Source organism: Leptonychotes weddellii, chromosome 14 (genome assembly GCF_054177405.1).
Source record: "Leptonychotes weddellii isolate Sample4059 chromosome 14, ASM5417740v2, whole genome shotgun sequence".
In the NCBI taxonomy this organism is placed as follows: domain Eukaryota; kingdom Metazoa; phylum Chordata; class Mammalia; order Carnivora; family Phocidae; genus Leptonychotes; species Leptonychotes weddellii.
Genome location: NC_138382.1, coordinates 64,352,306 through 64,365,318, shown reverse-complemented (window position 1 = coordinate 64,365,318; position 13,013 = coordinate 64,352,306). Strand labels below are relative to the sequence as shown.

At 49.5% G+C, this 13,013-nt stretch overlaps 1 protein-coding gene across 1 annotated transcript in view; it reads right to left on the bottom strand.

Moving 5' to 3' along the window:
- The window catches only part of PAPPA (pappalysin 1), a 241,317-nt gene that overhangs the window by 199,962 nt on the left and 28,342 nt on the right, over nt 1-13,013 (bottom strand). The window contains exon 2 of the mRNA XM_081803476.1: nt 8,010-9,072. Within this exon, the coding sequence (XP_081659602.1) occupies nt 8,010-9,072 (1,063 nt within the window). The remainder of the gene's footprint in view (nt 1-8,009; nt 9,073-13,013) is intronic.

The window sequence follows — 13,013 nt, the reverse complement described above, 5'->3', positions numbered from 1 at the left end:
TTTTGAGTGCTCAGTCAATGGTGGGTGCTGTTCTAAAGGGCTGACCACTGTAGCATTTCACTGAATCCTCTGAGCCCCTCAATGTGGTAGACTGTGGTACTTTCATCCCCTATTTTACGGAGGAAGCATCTGAAGCTTTGATAAAGTTAGAGACTTGTTCAAGGTCATGGAAATGTTTAAGTGGCTTGATTTCAAATATGCCTGGTCTCCAAAACTCATATTCTTATTTATTTTCGAGACTATACCGATCCTCCACGGCTTCTCACAAGTCCCTGTTTTGAGCTCCTTCTTAACGTCATGTGGAGAAGCCACGAACAGCTCTCTTTGCTCCATTCCCCCCTCTATCCTGCTCTCAAAGACCAAAGTCAACTGTGCAGAGTCACAGATGGGACCTGTGAGTAAAGGTGAGCTTGGTTGAGATGAAAAGCATGAAGGTAACCCAGACAGAAGCAGAGAAATGGGACCCTGCCACCCGTGGCCTGGAGAGAGGTATTTGTACATCTACACCCAAGCAGGCACATAGGCTGGAGATGGTAAAAAAATCTAGGACCTTCAACCAAATTAGCACATCACTCTTGGTGACCAATCCCAACACCGCCTGGGATCGTTCCACGCGGAACTATGTCTTCTAACACGGTTCGACATTTGGGTCGTTTCAAAAATAAACTAGTGTGCGAGCTCAATGGGTTTGATATGTTATACGGTCTTTATTTAAAAATACCAATTCTGTGACCAGTCCTAAAAAACAAAAAAGTCAGTATTTTAAGAATGAAAGTAATCTGTGTAAATGCTCTTAGTGTGTGTACTGCAGTTTCATCCAGGACTTTTTTTTATGAGCCTGCAGAAAGGCCGTCTCCAGAAAACAATGCTGACCGAGAGGGGTCCGTGTGTGTACTCGAGAACGGAGGGGACTTGCACCTACTATGTATCACACACTATGACCAGGGGTTTGGCACAGATGACTTCGTGTAAGTTTCACGACATGCTGTCGGAGAGCTGTCCTCACCCAGTTTTTACAGATGAGAAACCAGCAACTCTTATTGAGAAATGAGTCAAGGTCAGATAGCTAATGAAGAGTGGAACCAGGATACAGACCCTGGTCAGTCTCCAACACATATCACTTTTCCACTCTACCAGGCCTGACTCCTGTTATTGCTTTAATGAATATTAGTCACATTAAATAAACTCTGATATTCTGATTATAAAATTCCAAGCAATTTCTCTTACACGATTACTGGAAAAGAATGAACAAAGTTACTGAACAAATAACAAAGCCCTCTTTCATCTGCGTGCTGGTTAACTCTTCCCAGAACTCTTGCTGGGATATTATTTTATGTGACCCTCAAGGCAACCATGTGATCCAGGCGGTCAGATATTATTATTATTCCCTTTCCATAGATGTGGAAATGGAGGCTCAAGAAGATTATGAGACTTGCCCACGACTGCATAGCTAAGAGACACTGCTGAGCCGGGGCTAGCATCGATTTCTCCTGAATCCTCGCTTCATTCCGTTATCAGTCTGATTCTCAGAGCTCCACAGCCGGAAAAACAAATCATGGCATTCAACCACATGAAGGCCCAAGTAGACTTACCTTTTTCTGGAACCCTCCCCTCACCTTCCCACCTCATTCTTTGTTCTTTTCTGTCATTACAAAGCCTGTGAATTCTGGTGGTTTGTTTGTGTACCTCCTCTCCCAGAAAATCTTTTCTGACTTCCTCAAACCACAGGGATCCTGCCTTTTTTTCAGAGCTCATGCAAGCCTGATCGTCTGTGTGGTTCACTGGGAAATGAATCACCTGCCTTCTCACCATCTCTTGAATGACTGTAACAAAATGTCATTAAACCACAGAATATAAGCACCTTCAGGACGCAGATCACAGGCTGGATCCCTAGGGCATTTACCACAGTGCCCTGGGTACGAAAGTGTCTTAACAAAATATGGATGATGGGGAAGAACACGACCATACTAAACAGAACTGTTCCAAGTTGCAAATCCGAAGCTTCCAAGAGACCACGGCAATGGAGGAGGGTAGGAATGCCTTGGAATTAGGAGATGAGATCCTGGGTGTTGCTCTCAGCTTAGCCTCACTCTCGCTGGGAGGCCTGGGTCAGTGCTTGCCCCTCTTGGGAGCTCGGCTTCCTCATCTATAGCAAGAGAGGGCTGGACCCTGCCACTGTTCCTATCAGCTCAGAAAGTCCCTGATTCCATGCAACTTTTCCAGATTTGGGGAGAACTTGGGAGAAGGAAGTGTATGTTTCATGAGATCATCCCAAAAAAGAAGACACCCCAATAGGGGAAGGCAAACCATTTAACGGTCTCTGACAAGGGGAGGGGGAGGCCACTGAAGAGAACTGTAGTGCTGGCAGAGGGGTCGAGGAGCCTGCCTCAAGGCTAACTGCAGTCCTTTCCAAAGACTTCCAGCAATGTCAGCTCGGGTCCAAAAAAAATAGCATGGCCCCCAGGGAACGCCCTTATTCCATTAAAAATAATAATAAAGGGAAGACAAAGAAAATGTTTCCCTATGAGCCAACAGTGTACAAGGGAAGTCTTTTTCTATCCTCCAATTGTATACAAGTAGATATTCATGAACAAAGGTCAATTTCACCTAACTGTGCCATAGCTTGCAATTTGGAGGATCCAAACAGAAGCTCAGTGGGTTTGTCGCAATATACTCTCGCAATGGGGTGCATGCAGCCCAAAGAGTCAAATGCCCCTGGAGTTCCTGATACCAGGGGCTTCCCTTAATACCCAGGTTTTCCCCTTTCATCTATAAAAAGGCATGTGAAGTGCATTCTAACTTGTTAGTAGACATGTCTAATGGCTGCAGATAAAATTCTGCCTACCTGGCTCGTCTCCACCACTGTAGAGAATGGCCAAGTTCATTGGAATGTCTTTTTCTAAATGGCCAGTCTGATAGAAAAATGTTTACTGCTCACACAGACGGCTCCTCCTGGCTGACACTGGGGAGCCTTCTTTCACACCCGTGATCACAATGGCATGCTTTCTTGTCTGTCTTTTCCACTAGATGGTGAGCTCCAAAAGGCAGGGTCTGGGCCGGCACAGAGGGAGCATTCAACAAATATTTACTGGGAGAGGAAAAGAAGCAAAAAAGGGAGGAAAATAAGGAAAGGGAAAGGGAAGGAGGGGAGGGGAGGGAAAGAGAAAGGAAAGAAGGGAGGAAGGAAGTGAAGAAAGGGAGAGAAGCAGGAAGGAAGGATTTAGCCGGATACTAGTCTGCCATGAGATAAAGCGGACCCTCCCATGCTTATGGTCTGGGTCCCAGGCGTATGGAAGACTCATTCTCCAAGCCCTTCCTCCTGTCCCCTTGCTTCTCCTGTGCCCTCTGCATGGGCTGTCTTTCTCTGTGTTCTGGACATGCTGTTTGCTCGTCCACATCCATTACCCATCCCTCTCCACCCTGCTCTGTGCCCCTGGGAGGCTGGCCTCTTTGGGGTGCATCTATGGGCTCCTTTGCCCTGTGACTTCTAGCAGAAGACGGTAAAGCAGAAGAGAATGACAACATAGCATTTACTCTCCTGGCTCCCTTCTGGCCTGGGCGCTCCAGTAGGTTGGCTACCCCTCTTTATGGAGAGTTACCGCGGCTGCCCAGGAGTCCTCTGCTCACAGTCACTCTCGTAGGTTCCCAACCACTCTCTCTTTTTGCCCTTCCAGGCCAAGGATGGAAATGGCTCCCCACTGTTACTGACTCTGGCCTTGAAGACTGTCCTAAACCCTGCCTACCCTGTTGTGAATAGCCTCTCCTTCAAATGAGCCCCTCCTTCAACTCTCCTTAATTGTTCTGTTTGAATGTATCACCTGCTTTCTGCCAAGACCTGGCCTATGCAGCCTGCCTCTCTACCTCCGGAAGTGTTGCCCATCCCCAGCATGCCTCCGCCAGCCAACCCACCTTGTTACCCTCGTCCAAGCAGATCTCTGCCCCCATAGAGCTCTTGTCCCACTGGGTGTCATGGATCAGAGCTTCTTATGGGTGAATAGGATTCCCCACCAAAGTGAAAGCCCCTTAATGGTGAGGGATGCCTCCCACTCATTGCAGCATCCCCAGTGAACAGCAGAGGGCCTGGCAGGGATACACAAACCCAAGAAATGTCTGTAACCAAATGTTACCATGTGGTTCCATTAACAGGAGGGGAGGAAGATATCAGCAAAAAGTTGGGCTGTGCTGGGCTCAATCCCAAGACCATCAAGGCTACTCTCTACAGCATTGCCATAATCCTCACTGTGCATGCCTCAGGGCGCTCACTCCCCTGCAGAGAAGTGCTCCCCTGGGAGCACCATTCTGAGGGGGGATGACATCATCTGTTACTCAGCTCTGAGCGGCCTCCTGTAATTACAGCCCCCCGGTCCTCGCCAGGGCTTAGAAGCCATATAGAGGAATTCTGTTCCCTTTCCCACAGGACAGGCCTCTGGAGACTTGAAGTGCATGTATCATGGCCCTATAGTCATGGCCCCAGGAGAATTTTCTCATCCGGGCCAAATGCGGTTAGTGGTTATGATATACAGCTCTTGCCACTCACTGTCCAGTCCCTCTCTTTGTGAAAGAAACATCTTTCACTGGCTGTTCTTATTCTGGCCCCTTAATATGGAAAACTAGCTGCCAGTGTAGCTCTAATAGTTTCACAGGGGTTCATGGAACCCCAAGGCCATTATCCACTTCTCTTCCAAACTCACTCACTCAAGCACTCCATAATCCCAAGCTCTCAGGGATAGTTGGGAAGAGTGAGGACAGAACGTGAGGGGGCAGGGACCTGTGGCTGTCCAGGATGTCATCGGGACAGGGCTGGACAGCTATGCCACAGCAGATGACCAGGGGTCAGAAATCCAGAGCAACCTTAACCCTAGTTTGACCACTAATGGACAGTGTGAGCTTTGGCCTCAGTTTCCCTCGATGGGGGATGACCAGTGATCTCTGAGGATGTTTCTAGGTCTGACATTTGACCTCGGATTAGGTGCTCTCCTGGAGTCTAAACGTGTTAAAAGAAACACTTCTCTGATGGAATTCACCGGTCTGCCCAGCTGCATTACAGGGGAATCTTATTTTACTCAAGGGAATCGCTACATAAATTGTCAGAACGATGACTTTTAATCAGAGCTACTCAAAGGAGGCAGTGCAAGAACCCGCTTACTAGTCTATGGGGCACTGCGTACAAGGAATGGAGAAACTTTTCAAGCTCTCTGACACTCTGAGGCTGACACTCCTGTGGTATTTCATTTTATACGGGTTCATTTTTTGCTGTGTATTTCAAAGGTATTGGTTTGCAATATACAGGGGGAAAAAAACCAAAATTGGTGCCTTACCATAGACTGAGAAGTATTCAATAGTTTTACTGTCTTTACCCATTAAGACAGAAAAAGAGAGAGGAGAGGGAGAGAGGAAGAGAGAAAGGATCTTGAGAATTAAGTTTAGTTCTTTATTAAAAATCCCCTAGATAATGTCAATCAAATTTTCACTGCTTCTACTAAAGGTGCCTCCCTCCCTCCCTTCTTTCTTTCTCCCTCCCTCCTTCCCTCCCTCCCTTTTCTTAAAGTCACAAAGCAAGTATTTCTCTGCAAACGTCCCCACGTTTCTCCCTGCACACAGAGGAGCTGACACAGCCCAGATGCCATCACCCCCAGCCCCGTCGGGAGATGACACATTGTCTGATGGGGCTCACCCAGGACTCCCGACTTTCCCAGCCATCAAACAAATGCTCTGGCATGAGTGGTCACAGAGCTGGCACATGGCTGCTCACAGACACTCTGGGCAGGCTGTCCCGTGACTTAGAAAAGAGGAGCCTGTTGGAGGCTGCCAACTCTGTCTGCTGCTGGTGAGGTATCTGGGACCTGGGGCCCCCCGCGGCCCCTCCACACCAGAACAGCGCACCCGCCACAAAGGCCGGCTGCCCTCGGTCCTGACCCAATCAACTCAACAGTTTTCTCCCAAGGCTTTAGTGAAGCTGCCCTGCCTGCCACCCCTGCCCTTCAACTCTGCCTCTTACTGCTTCTTAGACTTAAAAATACCTCCCTTCAGTGGGAGCTTTAGAGTCAATAGACTTGGATTCGAATCCAAGCTCTCCATTTTATTAGCTGACTGACCTTGGCTAAATCCCTATGGCATTCTGGATCCTGAGTTTCCTTCGGCACAATAGGGCTAAGGGTATCCACCCTCCTGGCACTTGGTAGGTGCTGAACAAGCATTTGTTGTATGAATGAACGAATGAATGAATGAATGAATGCACACATGAAAGAAGGAACAAATGAATGTACCAATAAATGGGTGAATGACTTCCAGCTATCCGTGGCCCTCCACCCTCCTCCATGCCCACTCTGCCTGGGCACGTGGGTAACCCCTGGGAGTCCAGCTCAGGAGAGCATACACTACCTTAATCTCAGAGACTTGCATTTGTGACTTAGCTGAATGACTCTCCTGACCCATGACCTTGGCCTAGTCCTTGTACCTGCTGGGCTCCTCTAGCTCTCTGTCAGTCAAATGCAAATACTAACCCCTGTCTTGCCTCCCTTACCAAATTCTGTCAAAGCCCAAATGAGAGCAGAGATGAAAATGCACTGTGACCTGGAAGGAACAGGCCACACAGCAAGGCTTCTTCCCACTCGGGCTGCTCATGTCTCTGAACCAAGGTGAGAGTCCAGGGCCTGCCTGGTGCCAGCAGGCTGAGCTGACGTGCTTTCTGGCTTGCTGCCAGGCACGACATTCTCCTGCCAGCATCGTCATTCCTTTGCACATAGGTATTTTGTCTGTGCATGGGAGGCCCTCGCTCTTTTGAGAGAGACATAAAGAGAAGAGTCAGCAGAAAACCTGCAGAGGTCGGCAAATGTGCTCGAGCTATCAGCAAGTCCAGGGTCCTGTGCGCTGGACAGAATGGAAAAGTTCAGCGCGAATCTGGGAGATCAGGAAAGTGGACGTTGACTGTCTCTCTGGCTTGGAACTAGGCCCATATTGAATATAGATCACCCACAGGTTCTCCTCTGGGCTTTTCTTTGGGGGTGCTGGTTAAGAGTTGATAGTGCAAGCAGAGGCTACACGAAGCCTTAGACAGAAGCTTCCCCTTTCTACCCTCTTCTCAGGAGGGGACGAAGTCCCTGTGCCTGGAGCACCCTCCTCTCTCCCCCAACCCAATCTTGGATGTCCAAACTGTATCTAAGCTTTTCTGGAGATATTTGAGCTGCAAGTCAGTTTTTCCTCTTTGATCTCCCTTGGCACTCCCTAAACACAGCACACGCCACCTTCCTGACACAAGTAATACCATATAATATGCTTACTGAGAACTCGTGGCCCGCCAGCCACTATAAGAGAGACCACGCTTTATACACCCCCTCTCCATCCCCAGAGCAGCTTCACAAAGCAGGTGCTTTATTACTTCCACTTTACAGAGGAAGACACGGCTTCTAACGGGTCACCAAGTGAGGAAACAGTATGGCTGAGACCTGAATCCAGGCTGTCTGACCCAGCTAATCCCAGCATTACCAGCACAGTGCAACAAAATGAACATTCGACCGGGGTGCGTGGTCCCTGTTGCTCCGTCAGGCATGGTTGCCACTAGCCCACGAGGCTGCTGAGTACTTGAAATGTGGCTCATGTGACTCAGGCCAGATTTTGAGTTTATTTAATCTCAACTAATTTAAACAGTCCCATGTGGCTAGGGACTACGTCCTGGATAACACGCTGTACCCCACTCTACCACGTACGTTATGACAGTTATCCGTACGCGGGTCCCATCACCCAGTTTCCAATCTGAGCCCCTTGAGAAGACAGGGCTGTCTTCCCTCTTAGCCTGCGGCAGGGGCTCAGCGAATACTGTCCTGATGGCTATCCTCTCATACCGTCCCCATGAGAACTGTAAGGGCCTGGCCTCGGTCACCAAGCTGCCGTGCACACTGGAAAATCCGCAAAGTTCCAGAACCCCTAGGAGTCTCAGGCGCCTCGCCTATGCAATGTCGGGGGTACTGAGTCAGCTCACAGCTGGGCATCGCCTGCCCGGCAGGTCTTACCTGTGCGGAGAGTCGGGGTCGAAGCAAGTCTTGGTGACGTCCGTGATTTCGGGGTCACAGCACTCTCCGCCATCGAAGCTGAACCGATCATAATTGCAATCCATGTCGCACACCCCATTGTGCTGCTTCTTCACGAAGGCAGGGTGACGCAGTTGGCGGCAGTCCCCGCCGTCGTGACCGGTCAGCGTGTGGTTGCACTCGGGGTCACAGCTCTCGTCCCCGATCTTGCTGATGTCGCAGTTGGCCAGGACAAGGCGGTGGCGCAGGGAGGAGTTGCTCACCTCCAGCACCTCCAGCTCCCAGGAGATGTTGTAGTGCTTGAAGGCCTCGGCCAGCTGCCGGTGCTGGAAGTCGATCTGCTGGCGGCTCACCGTGGGGTTCTCGCGGTTGTCGTCATGGAGGTTGACCACGCGGTAGCGCACCACCTTGGGCCGGCGGAACCGTGGGAGCTGGTTGTAGCTGGCGATGACCTCTGTGTTGTCACACAATGTCTGCCCACACAAGGGAGGCTCCAAACTTGTGTCCAGCAGGAAGCTGTGGGCACTGCTGAGTTCCACTTGGGGGACGTGGCCATCCTTCATGGGGGACCAGGTGCGCTTCACATTGTCCCAGTTCTCCTGGAGGAGGAGCTGAGGTAGAGGAGTGTGGAGGCCATGGGTTTCCATGTCCAACAGGACCTCCCGTTGAGTCCGGGCCACCTTCCACAGACTGAAGCGTTCAATGTAGCCGCGGTAGTTGTGATTCAGAGCGCTGCCTCCCAGCATGAGCACTTTACACTTCTGGGTCAACGGGCTGAAGATGCCGCCCACCTGCTCCCCAGAGGTGGCCACCTGGGCACCATTCACGTAGAGCTTCATCAGCCGCCCATCGTAGGTAGCGGCTAGGTGTACCCACTGGCCTGGGAGGTAGCTGCGGTGGGCATTAATGGTGGTCACTTGCCGGGCCCGGTCTGTCTTCAGGGAGAAAAAGTAGCGGGGGTCTCTGTTGCCTTGGTCACTGACGGTGTGAATTCCCACGACCCATCCTCGGTCACGCGAGGTATAAGAACATTTGTCATATAGCCCTATGTGGCCCGAAGAGAGAAAGATGTGTCAATAAAGGATGGAAGAAGGGCACGAAGTTACTTCTCTCTGATAAAACTTATATCAGGATGTCCTAGACCAGCAGTTCTAGAACTGTGCTCTGCAGGATCTGCCCGTTCCTAATGATGACTCTGGGACCAGCCTTAGGGCAAGGTGAGGGCTAGAGGAACAGAGAGGACGGGCGAGCTGGCTTTGGGGGCCTCTCACCACTATGTGAGCCCAAGCAGTTTCACTTTTATTGGTTCTGAACACAGAACATACAAGAAAGATTTGCATTTGTAGAATGGGTATTTGAGCTAAAGAAAATACCAACAATAATAATAATGGGAATCTGAACACCTTTGATTTTGTAAGACTGTTGGATGGGGAAGGGGACTTTCTAATTAAGAAGGTGTTTTAGGGGCACCTGGGTGGCTCAGTCAGTAAAGCGTCCGACTCATGATTTCAGATCAGGTCTTGATCTCATGGCTGATAACACTGAGCCCCATGTCAGGCTTCACGCTCAGCAGGGAGTCTGCTTGGGACTCTGTCTCTGCCCTTCCCCCAACTCATGAATGTGCTCTCTCTAATAAATAAATAAATCTCAAAAAAAAAAAATTAAAAACAACCAAGAGGGTATTTTAAGTGTGGGATGACACAGCAGGCAAGAGGAGAATGGGGGGGGGTGGTAATAATGAATAGAAGATGCTCACTGAGAAGGAGGTCCCCTGCTACAGTCACCAAAACTTTGAGCACACATCACCATTGGCAGTCATCACATGGCCAGTGATAGTGAATTGTCAGCAAAGTTGGCCCAGAGAAGCGAAGGTCAAGGGCCGCAAAGCTAATGCTTCCACCTTCTAAGAGGAGTCAGTCCTGGCTAGCCCTGAAATTCAGCCCCAAAGAAAGGCAGACATGCTTAATATCTGAGCTGGAAAGGTTTTTAAAGATCACCACTTCCAACTTTTTCACTTGACAGGTGAGGGATTTCAGACCCAGAAAATGAAAGGCATCTGTCAGGTTACATAGAGTCATTGACAAATGTCCTGAGACCCAATTCAGCTTGCTTTTCTCTGACACTACTGCGAATATTTGCAAAAGAATGAAATGAAAAGCATCCTCTTAACATAAAAGGTGCTGGGGACTCCTTCATTACTTAAATCCTCCAAGCCTCTGTATTATACTAAGGTCTATGTGTGAGTTCATTTAATCCATGTAACACCCTTAAGGTGGTGATGTTAGGTGAACAGAGGCAGATATGGATTCTAAAGGAAGCAAGAGATGGATGGGTTAAAGGTCAAATGGTTGGTCAGTGGCTCCTCGATCCATCAGACCCTGGCATTCAGTACCCTGTGCACTAACTCTGCGGGGGCTTCCTTCTTCCCCATCAAAGCCACCAAGGATCCAGAACACACCACCTGCCTGGGGGTGCCACAAACTCGGTGTTTGGGAAGGTCGCAAGGCTGATGTCTGTAGACTTACTCTGGAAACCCCAAGAAGTCACTTAGCAGATTCTCTCTGGATCAAATTATCTTTATAATCACCAACCCCCATTCCTCAGCTTTTCTGGAATATACCCAGTGTCCTTGGCACAGACAGGCTGTTGGATGGGGAAGAGGACTTTCTAATTAAGAGTATATTTTAAGCGTGGGATGATGTACGAGGCCAGGTGGGAGGAGAAAGAGAGGGAGATGAGAATGAATACAAGATGCTCATTTAGGAGGACAGTCCTTACTCTGAGCTGGAGACCTGTTGTGGTCACCATAACTTTGAGCATGCATCGGCCATTAGCATTCACCAAACAAGCATGGAGAGCTTCCAGAAAAATCAACAGAGGAGGCCCACGGGGTCTCTACTCCTTGTTGGTACTGGGGCCTTGAACTTGTGTAAATCTCTCTGTTAGCAGCTGATGCGGAGGGCAGTTTTGGCTTGGCATCTAAGTCGGCCTATACCTCTCCTCCAACTCCGTGCCCAACAGTCCCTCAGGCAATGGCTGGAGTCTTCTCACAAATTCAACCTGCTCTCACAGGCTGGGCAACCTTGGTGAAGCACTGAGTACCTCCTCTGGGTCTTGGTTCTCTATCTGGTGAAGGAGGGGACCGAATGAGGTCCCCCTTACATGCCTGGTCCAAGTCTGCTTTTCTGTGTTTCCAGGTTTACCCATGGCTAAAACAAAAACCACCTCTTCCAAGAAACTCTCCGTGATAGCCCTGTGAGGAATGCTCATCTCTCCTCTGCACTCATTTTACTTTAAGGCAACTAGACACTTGTTCTCTGGTTTTGGAGTCCTACTAGACTGGAGGCTTCTTGAAAGTGAGGACTCTGGCTGGGCCATCTGTACCCTGCCTAGGACCTTATACCATTCCTTGTCTACAGCAGGGGCTCAGCAAGTGTCTCATGAAGGAGCACAGGAAGGATGCCAAATACAGCCAGAGAAGGAAAAAGGACAAACAGAATCAACTTAACTCAGGTCTTCATGGCTAAAGGACAGGGAGAGTCAGAAGAGAGCGTGTGTTCTCTGTACCACAGAGCAAGCAGGATCTTTGGACTTGGGGTAATTCTGATAAAAGAATTACTAGCCATACATCTGGGGAAAATCACTTCACCTCTGCAGCTCTTCTCCCTCTTGACTAGATCTCTCTTTAAATGTGCTGTCATACTTAAAAGATACAGCGGATATGCCATCCTTGGCATACAGTAGCCGTCCAAGTGGGAGCTCATTTTTAAGATGCTGGAAAGTCTGGGAGTGATGTCAATGATGACAAGGAGGAAATGACGAGAAACACAATACAGAAAGGCCAAAGGGAGAAGGCACCTGAAGGCATCTTGACTGATGGAGCAAGAGCTGGGAGGATGAAGGCTCAAAAAAAGCACGAGTCCTCCCCAAAACCACCGGCAAAGCCTACTTAGAAATCACAAATCCCGTCTGCTTAGCTGCTGTCAGGACACTGCCTGTGAAAAGCTACCTCCCCATGGACCCTTCCAAAGCGGAAGCTCTGACTCCAGATTTGGAACAGGCTACCCCAGCTCTATGCGTTGCCACTTGCTATGGGGATCAGTGAGAGCAAAGTTCCTAGGGCCACCACGCTTGGGCTCCCCATCCCACCTCTGAGCTCACCTTCTCTTGCTCCCCTGGCGAACGGTCCCCCTCAAAGAGAAAATTCTTCTAATGAGAAAATTAATATCTGAAACAGGATCCCTTTTCCCTCTTTCGTTCTCTCTCTTTCTCACTCTCTCCCTGCAGGTTTTTTATTTTGCCAGGGGCTCTCCCGTCCCTGGTTTTCCTGTTGCCTTTGGAAGGCAGCTAGCTGGGTGAGCAAGGTAAAATGTTTACACATCTGTAGGGTGCCCTCAGTTCAGAACTTTCCTGGGGCTTGGGACCCGGGCTCAAGCCCCCTGTTTGCAGTTGAGAGAGAAGAGAGATGCAGTGAGAAAGGCCAGACTCTGCCACACAGAGCCGAGGACTAAGAGGTAGCTTAGCCCCGGGAGGCAGAGAGGAAGGGCAAAGAGAGGCTTTTCAGTGGAACCAAGAGGAAACACGTTAAGGGAAACGAGAACCTTGAAGCAGTGGCTTCAGAAGTTCAGAAGGAAATATTCATCTGGAGTGTAAGTGGCGAAAGGAAATCACTGAACTTCAGCAGGGGTGGGACGGGGGTCAATGATGGTGACGGGGACTTATTTCTGTATGAAAATAACCTAATCAACAGTAGTCACACCCAGGGGGCTGTACCACCAGCCCAGAACCAGGGATCTGGAACCAGAGATCTGGATGACCTTGCCTGGGACAAGCACAGCACCCCTCCTTGCTGCCAGGCCTCCTTTCCCTTCTCTGAAAAAGGAGACGTTAGGATTAAATGATGCCCCCCCTACAATTTAAGAGCTCTTTTGTTCACTGCTAGAATGGTTCCTTGTAAGCAGAAGGAGCTCAACATAGGTGTTGATT